The following is a 14,679-nucleotide window of genomic DNA, read 5'->3' as shown; positions in this document are numbered from 1 at the left end:
TCAGTGTTCCATGTAAAAATTTGCTAACGGGGGAGAGAGGGGGGGAACCCATAGCAGTACCATTAATCTGTTTGTAGAATTTTCCTCCCCATGTAAAGTAACCTGCATTCATGGTAAATTGAAATAATTCAAAAATATCTGGGGAAAATTTAGACTTGATTAAATCAAGAGTGTCTATAAGTGGTACATTGGTAAATAAGGAGGTGACATCGAAACTAACCATTATGTTTGAATCTTTTAGGATTAGATTTTTAACCAGTGTTTTGAAATGGATTGAATTTTTTACAAAAGTAGAGGAGTTGCCAGTAAGGGGGGGGCAAGCGACTTGGCTAAATGCCGGGCCAGTTTATATGTGGGACTATCTATGCTATCAACTATGGGGCGTAGGGGAATATTAGTTTTATGGATTTTTGGTAGGGTCTCGATGTATAATTTGATATGTGGAACTGTCACATATGAGATCTTGCGTTTTTCTGTTATACTCTTCTTTATTCATGATAACTGTTGCATTTCCTTTATCGGCTTTTGTAATAATAATATTTTTATTATTATATAACTTTTTTAGGGCAGTTATTTGCTTACGTGGCATATTGCTTTTTGCAAAAAGCAATATGGCATGTAATCTTCGCACATACTTGACCGAAGATAATTCTTTATCAATTTTCATTTGTTAAAAGAACGCTCTGCACTTGCTATAGTAACTGATAATGTAAAGAAAATTTTCAATACAGTTAGTACATTTGGAAATAGTTCATTATAACTATTGTTTAATATATATTGCAATATGTCTTGCGCGTTATTTACATTTTTTTGGTCCAAGATCAATTCTCATAAATCAATTTCCTGGATTAAGTCTTCATTTACATCTTTACTATAATATTTTACAAAATCCTTTGAGCAGTTTTCTAGTTCATTTTATGCACATATCTTTACTGGCCTAGTACCATAGCTGTCTGTTCATTAGTCATTCGTTCATTAAGTATCTCAAGTCTTGTAAATTACTGCTAATTTTTGCTTGAAAATAATGGGAAAGCAGATGGTGCTATTTGGGTAGGATGCACACAAGGAAACTGCTCTCTAGGCAAGAAATAGCAATTGCAATATATGCGGGGATTTTACAAAAAAAACTGAAAACTTTAGTTTCCGAAAATCAATGTAAAGGAAATTTGCTTTTATATCTAATAAGTAAAACATATTAATTGGCAATAAATACTTCCAATCCATATTTTAATGACTTACAATTTAATAAAATCCAAAAACACTTTAGAAAACGGATACGTTCTTTACGAAACATGAAAAGATATATCAAATGATGGTAAAGGAGTCATGCCACGTCTGGATGCCTGACGAATAATGCAACAACTGAACTGGACAAAACTTGTACATCAGTGTATCGCGGAGATATATTGATGGCTTGGAAATAGGATGTTTGTTTCTAATTTTCTTATTACTTATTATTATGAAACAGTTGGTAGAGTTTAATTAATTATTGCATTTTTATTTGGTATAGCTGTACTTAATAAAATTGTATTATATTAAAATGTGTCAGCGAAGATGTTTGAAATGTATTTTTTTATTTAATTATTTTTTAAGATGAGCCCTGGGTTATGTGCCAGAGAAAAAAAAGAAGTCATTGGCATGCCACGTTTGGCAGGCATGTGAAGGGTTGTCCACCCCTGCTCTAGACTAATCATATATAAAGAATATAATAAATATTTTTTCAACGGTTTTGATAACGAGCCAAATGATATAAATGTGTAACAGATTAGGAAAAAACTAATGAAGAATCAGGCTTTTTAGGGTAAAAATGAAATCGTGTTTGTTAATTTTTATACACTGCATAAACGCATCAAAAGGGTTAAGTAAAAACCCTAATATAATAGAGAAACACGGAGATATTATTATTACCGGGGGCCCTAAAATCCTGTCGATGAAACCCCTTTAGTTATAAGCAAAATTAGAAGAAAAATAAATAAATACGTTTCTGCAAATGTGTACTGATTGTGCCCACTCGATCATGGGACCCGGGTGCATTGCACCCACCGCACCCCCCCAGATGGCCGGCCCTGACTATATGGGTTAACATGCAGTGGGGAGATTATGAGAATCATGTAGCTGTAATAGCACTCCACAAAGTTAGAATGCAGCCACCTGTTATTTTCAGCATGCCAAAAACACTTGAGACTAGTACGATGTTTGTGTATCGGACTATTAACTTTTACAATGATACAAAGATGTATCTGGCTGCCAAAGAACAGGTTGACGATGCTGTGTTAGTACATAACAGTTTGTGAAGGCACACACCTCTGCCATAATCCTGTGAGAATGCAGAAAGTGATGTCACATGAGATGAACTTTTCACAGAGAATGGTATACTAACTAATGACTTGGGTGGGGGTGAGAGCCTATTGTTGCTCTTCTGGACACTTGCCAGCACCACAACTTATGTGACAGAGGGTGATAAAATCAAAGGCACTCTCTGGTGGTGTGTGAACAACAGACACAGATATCCTCCTCACAGATGAAAAGATTTTCACCACTGAAGTCGTCTAACCGACAACGATTGGATATATGACCAGGATGGTCACACAGCACGTGTCATAGCACCCAGGATTCAGAGGTCATCACCCTGAATCAGGGATGGTTTGGTGGGGGGGTGTCATATCAGGGGGTTTCCAAGTTGCATTTATGCAAGAAAGGGATTAAAACCTCCATCAAAATCTATTAAGACACCTTGCTGGAACCTGTGGTATGGCTCCTGAACAATACCTTGTTTCAAAGTAAACACTGTGAACCTTCCAACAGGGAAGGTCCATTGTGTTTCTGTTTGATGTTGTGCGTGCCGCTATTGATATGTGGCCTCACAGTTTTTGGGCATGCTTGAAGGCAAAAGGGAAACCTTTCGAACATTGTGTGCTGTTATTTGCACGTTATGCATGTGGTTTGTATATAATATAAAAACTGTAAATAATATAAATAATAATTAATAATAATAAACATAAAAATATTAAAAATAATAAATATAAATAATATGTAATAATAATAAACTGTAAATAAAAGCTGTAAATGATTTACTGATAGATTAAAGGTTTATGCATTCAAGTTGTAACAGTATTTATGGCTTGGCTAGGTATAAATGTGTGTTGGAGGAAAAAAGTGGAAAAGAATAATATTTTTTTGTAACATATACATTTTTCATGTGCAGGCTTAGAATATATTCTAGAAGTGTGGAAAGTTCTTCACCATGAATTTCTTCATTACCATTGTATATTGTGTGATAAAAAGATGTTGGAAAAAGATGTGACTGTACACCTGCTATCTTCTACTCATAGAGTAAATTATCTGGTAAGTCTATTAAGAGTTCAGAATTTTCATTTTAAAATAATTTTAGCCATCCCTGATTTCAGATGTTAATTGAGTTTCAATTCTTCCATTATGATGATTAAAAATGCCAACATTATTTTTGCTTGTCCTGACTGGCAAGTGATTAGCAATAATTGCTAGGCAAGAAGATATAAATTCCTTGTGCAGTTGTTGACAAATGTGAAGGGTGATTTTTGCTCTTAAGTGTGATTATAATACTCAGACATCTCTGTGGAGTTTAAAGACTCGTTGCAGGAGGTCCACATGCTATTATTCACACAATACCTCTCTCTCATACTTTTCTTTGAATTCAATCATTGACAGAACTTTCAACTGACTCTGCACCTCAATTTGCCACTCAAAGTAAAAAAAAAAAAAAAAAAAAAAATCTAGTTACTTAAATATAAAGAGCCAACAGGCTTCATTTTAGTAATATAAACATTAATTAAATTATTAAAAACATTAATTAAAACAATGTGGGATCTAATATCCCCTTAATTTAATTTAAAAAATCTAGTCCTTCATGCCTCTGCTGACCACACTCTTGCACAGTTTCCAGGGGTGACTCCTTGTTCTTATACTTTTCATCTATTGAAAAATTTCTTCTTTGGCAAACATAAACTCTTAATAATAGTGTTTCTATTATATCTCTTCTTCTTCATCTATTTACTAAATTTTGTTTCCCACAAACCTTCAAGCTCTCCCTCTAGGGAAACACGACCAAGAATAGACAAACAAGTTTTACTTTAATTTTAAGTTATTTTTATATTAACTTTCCTTTCATGGCTTTTGGTGTTTTGGAATGATACACAAGCAATGGTTTTAATTTGAAATTACTAGTGGTGTTACTGCCCAGAAGAAGGGCAAGGGTTAAATGATCTTTTGCAGCTTTGAATCCTGGTGCTTGCTTTTGTTCGTGCGATATAAATGTGCGCTTTGGCATTCTCTTCCAGAAAAGTCCCATTTCATCAACATTAAAAACTACTTCAGAAGGATAATTTCCTCTTTCAATTATGGCTCTTAAAGTTGATAGAAAGGCTGAAGTAGCTTCAGTATCTGCACTCGCCACTTCTCTGGTGATTCGAATGTTGTAGTGGTTGTTTCTTTTTTTTATATCTATCGAACCAACCTCTACTAGCTGCAAAGTTTTCGCTTGTATCCTCCCTTTATTTTTGAATGTGATTAAAAATACTTCATCTTTTCCATGATTATTGCCAGACTTAATGGCATGTTGCTTCGGTTTCATCATCAATCTAAATGGAAAGATGTTTCTCCATTTCCTCTAAAACATTGCTTCTGGATTGGGTTACCTTTGTTGCAGAAGACATTGTGGTTGCTGAACACTAAATTTTATCCTTGTTTTTTAAAATCATTCGTATAGTAGAAGTAGACAAATTTAAACGTTTCCAATGTCAACTTAACGTTCACCTTTTTATAATCGCCTCAACACTTGCATTTTAATATCGAGCAAAATGATTTTTTCTATAAATTATGTTTTCTTTTAACTATTCGCTGATTGGTTTGGGTTCGGGAATAGTCGTGTTATATACGAATCAAGGGGAAATTGAATCAAATTTAATTTAGTGCTTTTTTTAGATTTCAAGTAGAACTGCATTATATCGAATCATGGAATATTTAATGCTTTTTTAGGGTTTGGGAAAAAACCGTGTTATAGCGAATCATTGTTAATCAGGGTAGCGTTAAATGGGGTCTTACTGTGTGCGTGTGTGCGCATGCATGCGTATGTATAGGAAGTATTCCACAGACCTGTTTTCTATCTTGATCGTTTACTTCTGGATCCTCTCTACTACTTGACTCATCCTATAGAACCCAGGTTATGAGATCTATATGCATCAATCCACAGGCCATATTATAGTATTATAAGTGAAAATAGGAACCTCTTTATCTTTGCTTATCAGTGTGTTCAACATACATATGAACTGGAAAATTTCTTTGTGTCCACAGTTACTTCCTGAATTTTTAGCTTCACAGTTTCCCTTTTGTCCTGTTCTGTCATTGACAGTATTAGCAAGTTACTACAATCTATTTAAATCAACCGCATTATCTTTATTTACTGTTGCCCTCAGCAAACATGCTAACTCCATAAATCAAGTCCTATATGATTGATATACGAATTAAATAATAGCAAGTACAGAGCCTTACTGCTGTTATTCATGCTACTATTCGCTCACCTCCTGGACTTAGCACCCTCTTATTCATATCACCAGCTTCATATCATTCCTATTTCACTCTAGTATATAGTCTGCGTGGGGCAAACCTGTGACACACGTGCCATAGAAAATTTTACTGGCATGTCAACGATTTACAGGTGATATCCTTTTATACGCTTATAAATTATTCAACCATTTTTTTAAATTGTTACAATACATACAAGTTAAATTTTGTTTTACACGAGAGAGCAGCTAAGAAGATGTGCATATGATTGGTGCAGTAATAAACAAAAGATCGAGCGATCCAAAGACAAAAGCAACAGGCAATTTTCTTCAACTGAATTCCATAACATCTGAAACTGTCATAACAACATTCACTATAAATTTCTTAGTTTTAACACATTCATGACGGAGTGTTGTTTATCGTTCCGATGGAACTTCTCATTACCGGCGGGCTCCACTCGCAAAAAAGTTCAACCCTTGGTTGAATTTTATTGCTGCCTGTTTGCATTTGAGCTGGCAGGCAAACTCACACCATTATATGGCATGTTTCAATTCATGGTAGTATTTTAGTTGAAGTTAGCCTTTGTGATCTGTCATAATGACATCAAGAATTTCAAATGCAAAAAACAAACACTTATTTCATGTAATTGAAAAATGGACAATAGTTTTTAGTTAGATACTGTATTTCCGGTGCAACATATGCTTTTGCTCGAGTTTATACAGCATAGCTTCTGTATGAGGGGATATGTGATTCATTAGTTAGCGCCATTTTTATTCCAGCTGTCTGTAATTGCACTATTTGTTGAGAAATATATTACACAGACTGCAAAAGTCTCTGTACTTTATTCGGTGATACAATAAAACTACAGGTAACCCTCGTGTAACACAGGTGTTAGGTTCCACAGAAATTATATAAATCGCATTATGCGAGACTCAGATTACATAGAAAAAGTATGGTTATGTTCTGAAATCGTTTTTTTTTTTTTAAATTATATAAACAACGACATATCCAACAAAAAAATATTTTTATTTAATTCAGATAATTCATGTAAGTTAAGAAAACACATAAACTATGAAACAAAATACATAGTATGAACTTATAAAAATACAAATTGTACATAACCTTCATTGCCCATAACACATAAATGTTTTAGGCAAAATAAAATAAAGTGTATAATTTAATCGTCATCACTATCTTCAAAACGAACATTTTGTAGATGTCCTTTATTTACAAGTGGCCAGATGTCGTCATCACTTGAAATCTCTTGAACATCATTTGTATAATTCTCATACTTCGGCTGGTTTAGTCATCAAGAAGTCAGTAATAAGACCTTGCTTACCACTATGCTGCAATTTTTTTATTAAGTTCATAATACGGAGCTAAACAAATATCCAATTGTCTCGTGAATTTTTCGGAGCACTCCATTGAGGGATCGTTATCCATAAAATAACTTTCTAATACTCTTGCCAAGTCCAATCCTTCTGCTAATTTCTTTAACGGATTCATCACAATCAGAATCTTCGACAGAACTTTCCTCGCCTTTTTGGTTCGACATCATCTATTAATTGTACCCGTTCCTCCTCATTTAAATCTATTTCCCTGTCAGTTAATTCACTAATTTCGTTTTCAACGATATCGCAAAAGCCCTCTATGTGGCCATTACTATAAAAATAAAATTTTTACATAAAAAAGCATTATGTATGTAACTCACCAGAAAATAAAGTGCTCAGCTTAAGATTAACACATCTATGATTTTTAATGCACTTTCCTGGCAGAAAACTAAGACAATTTCAACAATAAACATTTTATATAGTAAAGAATTGATGTACATGCATGCTAAAGGTTATTTTCCCTAATATAAATTCGCTACTTATAACTACATACGCGATACGGGCAGATGCAAATTTAACAAAGATAAAATTTGATTTTTAAGTCGTGCGGTGAAAAACCATGAAAAGATAAAGGGTTACTACAATTTGTAGACTGTGTTGTATAAGTATCGTGTTATATGAGGGTTACCTGTACTTGTATTTCTTGCATCTGCAGTATAATGGCTGTTGGGGAGGGCATGTTAACTGTGGGGAGTGAGTTACTATCGCCTCGACGTAAACATGTTTAAACGTTTTTCTTGTGCGAGGTATATGCAAAACTTTTTAATGTCTCTCTTCATAAAGTAAAATCAGGGGTGCGAGTTATACGCGAGGGCAAGTTATATTCGAGTATATATGGTAAGCGTTTCGCCGACAAGTTGACATCCTTTTGCTGCTTTCCCTGCTCAGCTGACTTCTGTGGCAAGTTATAATGCATAAATATTTTTCTCACTTTTTTTTTTTTTCAAACCAACATCATTAAAATCAATTTAGTAATATAATTGTCAATTTTACACTGAATAACATTTATAAATTTATATATAAATAAATATTATAAATAAAATAATATATTTATAAAATTATAAATAATTTTTTATAAAATATAAATATATATATTATAAATTTAGAAATAAATAAATTAAGTTAGATTAATTTTCTATTAATTTTTCCCCTATTAAAAACTGCCTGGCATGTCAGCAACTTGATTGGTAAATTTTTGGCACATCCTGGCATGTCAGCAACTTTATTTGTAAATTTTTGGCACACGCACATAAAAAGGTTTGCCACCACTTGCCTAGTGGCTATGCGCTTCGCAACCATATGCCTGGGGAAGGAGTGTCCTAGGTCGATTCCCGTCGACGACATGAGGAGTTTAAGGATCTTTCTCAGCCATGGCTGAGAAAGATCTTGGGCATGGACCGCAGGGTTTCTCCCTCCCAGTTTATCTGGGGTTTTTCATCTCACAAGCATAATAAAATTAGTTTAATCCTTTAGTTAATCTTTGGTATAATAAAACTTTCAACATCTCACAAGCAGGCAAACCGGCCACGTGAAACACACAGGCTACAATCAAAAAAATTCATACTTTATCCTCATTAAGAGGGCTCATCTAGTCCTAAGTGGCAGTCAAGGAACGGAAACCCCACAGGAATAAAATGGAAATAAAAAAACTCCAGTATATGAAAGATAGTTCAGTAGATTTTAAAAAACATTCAACACAGTAAAGATTTATTAAAAATTATGAACAGATATTTTGTGCTGGAAATAGCAGCACAAAATCAATCAGTAAACCAGAAAATACATGCCCCTAGCTAGAAAGATAATATTAAAAATAAATAAATAACTAAAAATGATCAGTTTCTTTTTGGTATTTGATAAGGATGAGAACTTCCGGACTTTTGGGATCTAGAGGCAGTCATTCCAGTTTAAATATGTTTGGTATAATAAAACTTCTGAACTTTTCTTGGCCTGATGTTTGTATTAACAACTGCTTTTATGAATTAGAGGTATCATTCCAAGATACTGTCCTCATACTTGGCAACATCATTACTGGATGTAGTACTGATGTTCAGTAGTTCCTTTTTTTCTGCTAAATGGCTTATCAATCCAGATATGCTAAATTATAATCCTAAGGAATTTGATAAACACCAGCTAGAGATGGAGATGAAAGCTTGCCTTTTGTAGTTGACAAAAAAATTAGAAATCTTGTTGAGTATATATCTAGGTGTTGAATGAAACTCCAAGATTGTGCTAGTTGATTCCAAGATGCCCAAAATGTATGTAATAGGAACTCCACATTCTATTGTGATACCTTTTGGTGTAGGATTGCAAGGATCCAAAATCCAATGAATATGTTAGAGCTTATATAGTTATTTGATTGCAATAAGGTTTTGCTGTGAAGATGAGAAACAGACGATGTTCTAACAACCCCAATTTTAGGAGAAATAATGAGCAGAACTTTGGATGGATGGATGGATGTATATTCTACCAGTGCTGGTATTTTATAATAAACACTGGTGGACAAAGTGCCAGAGGATGTATAAGTAAGAAGGATATATCCAAGAAAAGTAAACTCGTGAAACTCTCATGCTATATAGCAAACTTACTAAGCAGATATATATAGCAAACATATCTCTACATATTAAACAGAAGGAGAGTTGAGGATGAATGGTCAAGCACAAAGTATCCTCCAGATAGTTCATCATCAATTTCCTGATATATACTTTCAGGCAGATATACAGGATAATAATTTATTTATTTGTGTGGGGTTCCCCCCATTCCTCGACCGTCCCTTAGAACTGGTTGAGCCCTCCTAGTTAGGGATTAAGTATGTATTTTATGACTGTATATCCATGCATGTTCACGGGCCGGTTTGCCTGTTCTGAGGGACAAAAATCCCCGAGTTTCTGGGTGAAAAAACCCCTCTACCTTCGTATGAGATTGGTGAACTCACCTTTAGTCGAAAGAAACCAGATAAAGGTTCCTCACATCAGGGATGGGAATTGAAACCAGGTCTTTTCAACCAAATCGCTTCATCTATACCGATTGAGCTACGGACGCTCAGGATAATTATGATAGTACCACATGAAAAAGTTCCACCATTACTAACTTCCAGTCAACAATTTTCCTCCAAATTAATCTGTTATTTAAATTAAGGGGATATTAAATCCAACATTGTTTCAAAACCGAATAAGAAACTCAAAGATCGGAATCAAAGAGTTTCATGCCGAATATAGTAACTATAGATCTTTGAGTTTCTTATTCGGTTTTGAAACAATGTGGGATTTAATATCCCCTTAATTTAAATAATGTTTACATTGCCGAAATGAAGCCTATTGGCTCTTTATTTTAAATAATCTGTTATCTTTCAAGATTCCAATATAATCCTAAGGAATTTGATAAACACCAGCTAGAGATGGAGATGAAAGCTTGCCTTTTGTAGTTGACAAAAAAATTAGAAATCTTGTTGAGTATATATCTAGGTGTTGAATGAAACTCCAAGATTGTGCTAGTTGATTCCAAGATGCCCAAAATGTATGTAATAGGAACTCCACATTCTATTGTGATACCTTTTGGTGCAGGATTGCAAGGATCCAAAATCCAATGAATATGTTAGAGCTTATATAGTTATTTGATTGCAATAAGGTTTTGCTGTGAAGATGAGAAACAGACGATGTTCTAACAACCCCAATTTTAGGAGAAATAATGAGCAGAACTTTGGATGGATGGATGGATGTATATTCTACCAGTGCTGGTATTTTATAATAAACACTGGTGGACAAAGTGCCAGAGGATGTATAAGTAAGAAGGATATATCCAAGAAAAGTAAACTCGTGAAACTCTCATGCTATATAGTCAAGCACAAAGTATCCTCCAGATAGTTCATCATCAATTTCCTGATATATACTTTCAGGCAGATATACAGGATAATAATTTATTTATTTGTGTGGGGTTCCCCCCATTCCTCGACCGTCCCTTAGAACTGGTTGAGCCCTCCTAGTTAGGGATTAAGTATGTATTTTATGACTGTATATCCATGCATGTTCACGGGCCGGTTTGCCTGTTCTGAGGGACAAAAATCCCCGAGTTTCTGGGTGAAAAAACCCCTCTACCTTCGTATGAGATTGGTGAACTCACCTTTAGTCGAAAGAAACCAGATAAAGGTTCCTCACATCAGGGATGGGAATTGAAACCAGGTCTTTTCAACCAAATCGCTTCATCTATACCGATTGAGCTACGGACGCTCAGGATAATTATGATAGTACCACATGAAAAAGTTCCACCATTACTAACTTCCAGTCAACAATTTTCCTCCAAATTAATCTGTTATTTAAATTAAGGGGATATTAAATCCAACATTGTTTCAAAACCGAATAAGAAACTCAAAGATCGGAATCAAAGAGTTTCATGCCGAATATAGTAACTATAGATCTTTGAGTTTCTTATTCGGTTTTGAAACAATGTGGGATTTAATATCCCCTTAATTTAAATAATGTTTACATTGCCGAAATGAAGCCTATTGGCTCTTTATTTTAAATAATCTGTTATCTTTCAAGATTCCAATATTATCAGATCTTATATTTCTGTCTTTTCAGGTGCTTTTTACTGTATCAATCTACCTACATCTTGGTCTTCCTCTGGGTCTTTTCCCTGCCAACCTCGAAAAGAACACTTGTTTTGGTAATCTTTCCTCTTACATTCTGTTAAGTGACCATACCACCTGAAATTAGCTCTACTAACAAATTCCTGAATGCTAACAATGTCAAGTTCTTTTCTACTATCCTCATTTTTAATACTGCCATTGACGCCACCTGTTCACTCTACTAATCTTTCTCAGAACTTTCTTATCAGAGGTCTCCAGCCTTCATCAAGAGTTTTATTTCTAACCCGGGTCTCAGATCCTTCAGTTAAAATTGGTTTGAACACAATCTTGTATGCAGCTAATTTAGTGTTCTAATTTCTTTCTTGTTCCATATAAATTTATTCTAACTTCTTATCATACTAGCTTTACTAATTCTGTTGTCTGTTTCATTTACCAACATTGCCAATTTTGATATTAGATTTAATACCCCTTTCGTTGATAATGTGATCCATGTAGATAATGAATAACAATTCATTATCTGCACACATCTCCTGAAGATGTGTGCACGCTTGTCACACACTTGATTTAACATCAAACCATCATTCTGTATTCAATTCTATCTGCTGACTTACAACTTAAATAGAAACTGTATTGCTCAATATGATGTTCCACTTAAACCATATAACTATAGCCTTTTGAAGAGCTTTTCTCTTGACACATTGGTTTATATACCTTTTGAAGGTCTACAAAACTTAAATACAGATCTTTGTTATATTCTACTGATTTCTCAACTATTTGTTTTCAAGTGAAAATCTGATCCTGACAGCCTCTGTTTGGCCTGAATCCAGCTTATTCTTCATTTAGCTTCCCTTCCACAATTTTCTCAAGTATACTTGCATAAATCTCACCAGGAAAATAGCATAGTAGGAAAATACCTCTGTAATTCTTGCATTCAATTTTATTTCCCTTTTTATAGACAGGTACTATGAACACTCTGCTTCAAACATCTGGAATTTGACCCTCTGACTAAGCCTTCTGAATTATGCAATGCAGCCACTGTAAAACTTCTATGCCTCCAGCATATCTGGTCGAATTTCATCTACTCCAGTTTCCTTTCCACATTTTAGGTTCCTGACTTTGGGAGTTTTCTACCACCGTGCTGACACTGCTTGTTTCATTTTAGCAGTCATTCTAAGTAATTAAATTAAATTCAAAACTTATCTCCATATTTGAGCATTTCTTGTCGAATTTAATCTACTCTGGCTGTCTTTCCACATTTCAGGTTTTTGATGACTTTTTCTACTTCAAGGATAGACTGCATTCCTGTTGGGAGTTTTCATGCTGACATTGCTTGTTTTATTTAGCAGTCTTTCAAAGTAACTCCAGACATGGAGAATGTCTTTATCTTCAGTTTTTATGTCACCTTTATCATTTCTTATTCCTTTTACGGTACTCTTTTCCCCATTTCTAAGCTTTTTCAATAGCCTCCTGCCAAATGTCCATTCTGATATTTGCCCACATCACTTTAATTGATATCCTGCCATTCAAGAAGATTACTCTCATAATTAGTGTTGAATACTCTATAGCTCCTCACTGTTTTCCCTGATTGTTATTGCGAGAATATCATCATCATCAAATTCCTGACATGTACCCTCAAGGGGTGTACAGGATATGATAGTACTACATGAAATTACATTATTACTAACTTCCTATCTACAATTTTCCTCCAAATCAGTCTGTTACTTGTCAAGACTCCAACATTATCAGATCTTATATTTCTATCATCTAAGGCACTTTGTACCGTATCAATCCGCCTATACCTTGGTCTTCCTCTGGGTTGTTTTCCTGTCAACCTGGCAGAGAACACTTGTTTTGCTAATCTTTCCTCGCCCATTCTGTTTAAGTGACCATACCACCTGAGATTAGCTCTGCTAATGCATTCCTGGATGCTGACAATGTCAAGTTCTTTTCTAATATCCTCGTTTTTAATATGATGTTGCCATTGATGTCATCTGTTCACGCCCCTCTAATCTTTCTCAGGATTCTCATATCTGCGGATTCTAGTCTTTGGTCAAGTGTTTTACTTCTGACTCAGCTCTCAGATCCATAAGTTAAAACTGGTTTGAACACTGTCTTGTATACAGCTAATTTCGTGTTCCGACTAATTTCTCTCTTATTCCATATGAATTTATTCAATTGACTGCCTACCATACCAGCTTTGTTGATTCTGCAGTCTATTTCCATATTTAATTTACCATCTTCAGTAAAAATCGTGTCTAAGTAGCTGAAATGTTTTACTTATTCCACAGGGTCTCCATTCACAATGCAGTTGACATTTTCAATGCTTCATCCTATTTTCATTGTGTTTGTCTTGTTATTGCTGACCTTTAGACCATATCTATTACAACAGTTATTCAATTTAGTCAGGGAATCTTGCAGATTTATTTAGAAGTATAACATCATCCTCATAAAGCAAAGAGCTGACATTAACATCTCCAATTTTGATATCAGGTTTAATACCACTTTCCTTCATAATGTGATCCATATAGATAATGAATAACAGAGGGGATAATGTACATCCTTGTCTCACACCAGATTTAACATTAAACCATCTTTCTGTACTTCCTTCAATTCTAACTGCTGACTTACAACTCAAATAAAGACTAAATATTGCTTGATATAATGCCCCATTGACATTATATAACTGTAGCGTATTGAATAGCTTCTCTCTTGGCACCTTGTCATATGCCTTTTCCAGATTGACAAAACTTAAATACAGATCTTTGTTATATTCGATGATTTTTCAACTATTTGTCGTAAAGTGAAGATCTGATCCTGACAGCCTCTATTTGGCCTGAATCCAGCTTGTTCTTCACCAAGCTTTCCTTCCACAATTGTTCTCAACCGTTTCTCAAGTATACTTGCATAGATCTTGCCAGGAACACTCAGTAGGGAAATACCTCTGTAATTCTCACATTGTTTTATTTCCCTTTTTATATATTGGTACTATCAGAGTTCTACTCCAATCATCGGGAGTTTGTCCCTCTGTCCAGGCTTTCTGAACTATGTATTCCTGACTATATGCGTGTTGAGTGTTTTTTACAACTGTGCTATCACTGCTTGTTTCATTTAGCAATTTTTCAAAGTAATTACTCCATACTTCAAGGATATCTTTTTCTCCTGTTTTCA

At 34.5% G+C, this 14,679-nt stretch overlaps 1 protein-coding gene across 1 annotated transcript in view; it reads left to right on the top strand.

Moving 5' to 3' along the window:
- LOC150094459 (uncharacterized) overlaps positions 1-14,679 on the top strand; it is a 216,094-nt gene that overhangs the window by 146,336 nt on the left and 55,079 nt on the right. Inside the window, exon 5 of the mRNA XM_090412323.1 lies at positions 3,206-3,345. Within this exon, the coding sequence (XP_090268449.1) occupies positions 3,206-3,345 (140 nt within the window). The remainder of the gene's footprint in view (positions 1-3,205; positions 3,346-14,679) is intronic.

The sequence above is a fragment of the Typopeltis vanoorti genome, chromosome 22 (assembly GCF_054136105.1).
Source record: "Typopeltis vanoorti isolate ZY-2024b chromosome 22, IOZ_Tvanoo_1.0, whole genome shotgun sequence".
NCBI classification, from domain to species: domain Eukaryota; kingdom Metazoa; phylum Arthropoda; class Arachnida; order Uropygi; family Thelyphonidae; genus Typopeltis; species Typopeltis vanoorti.
This window is presented reverse-complemented; position numbering and strand designations above follow the sequence as displayed.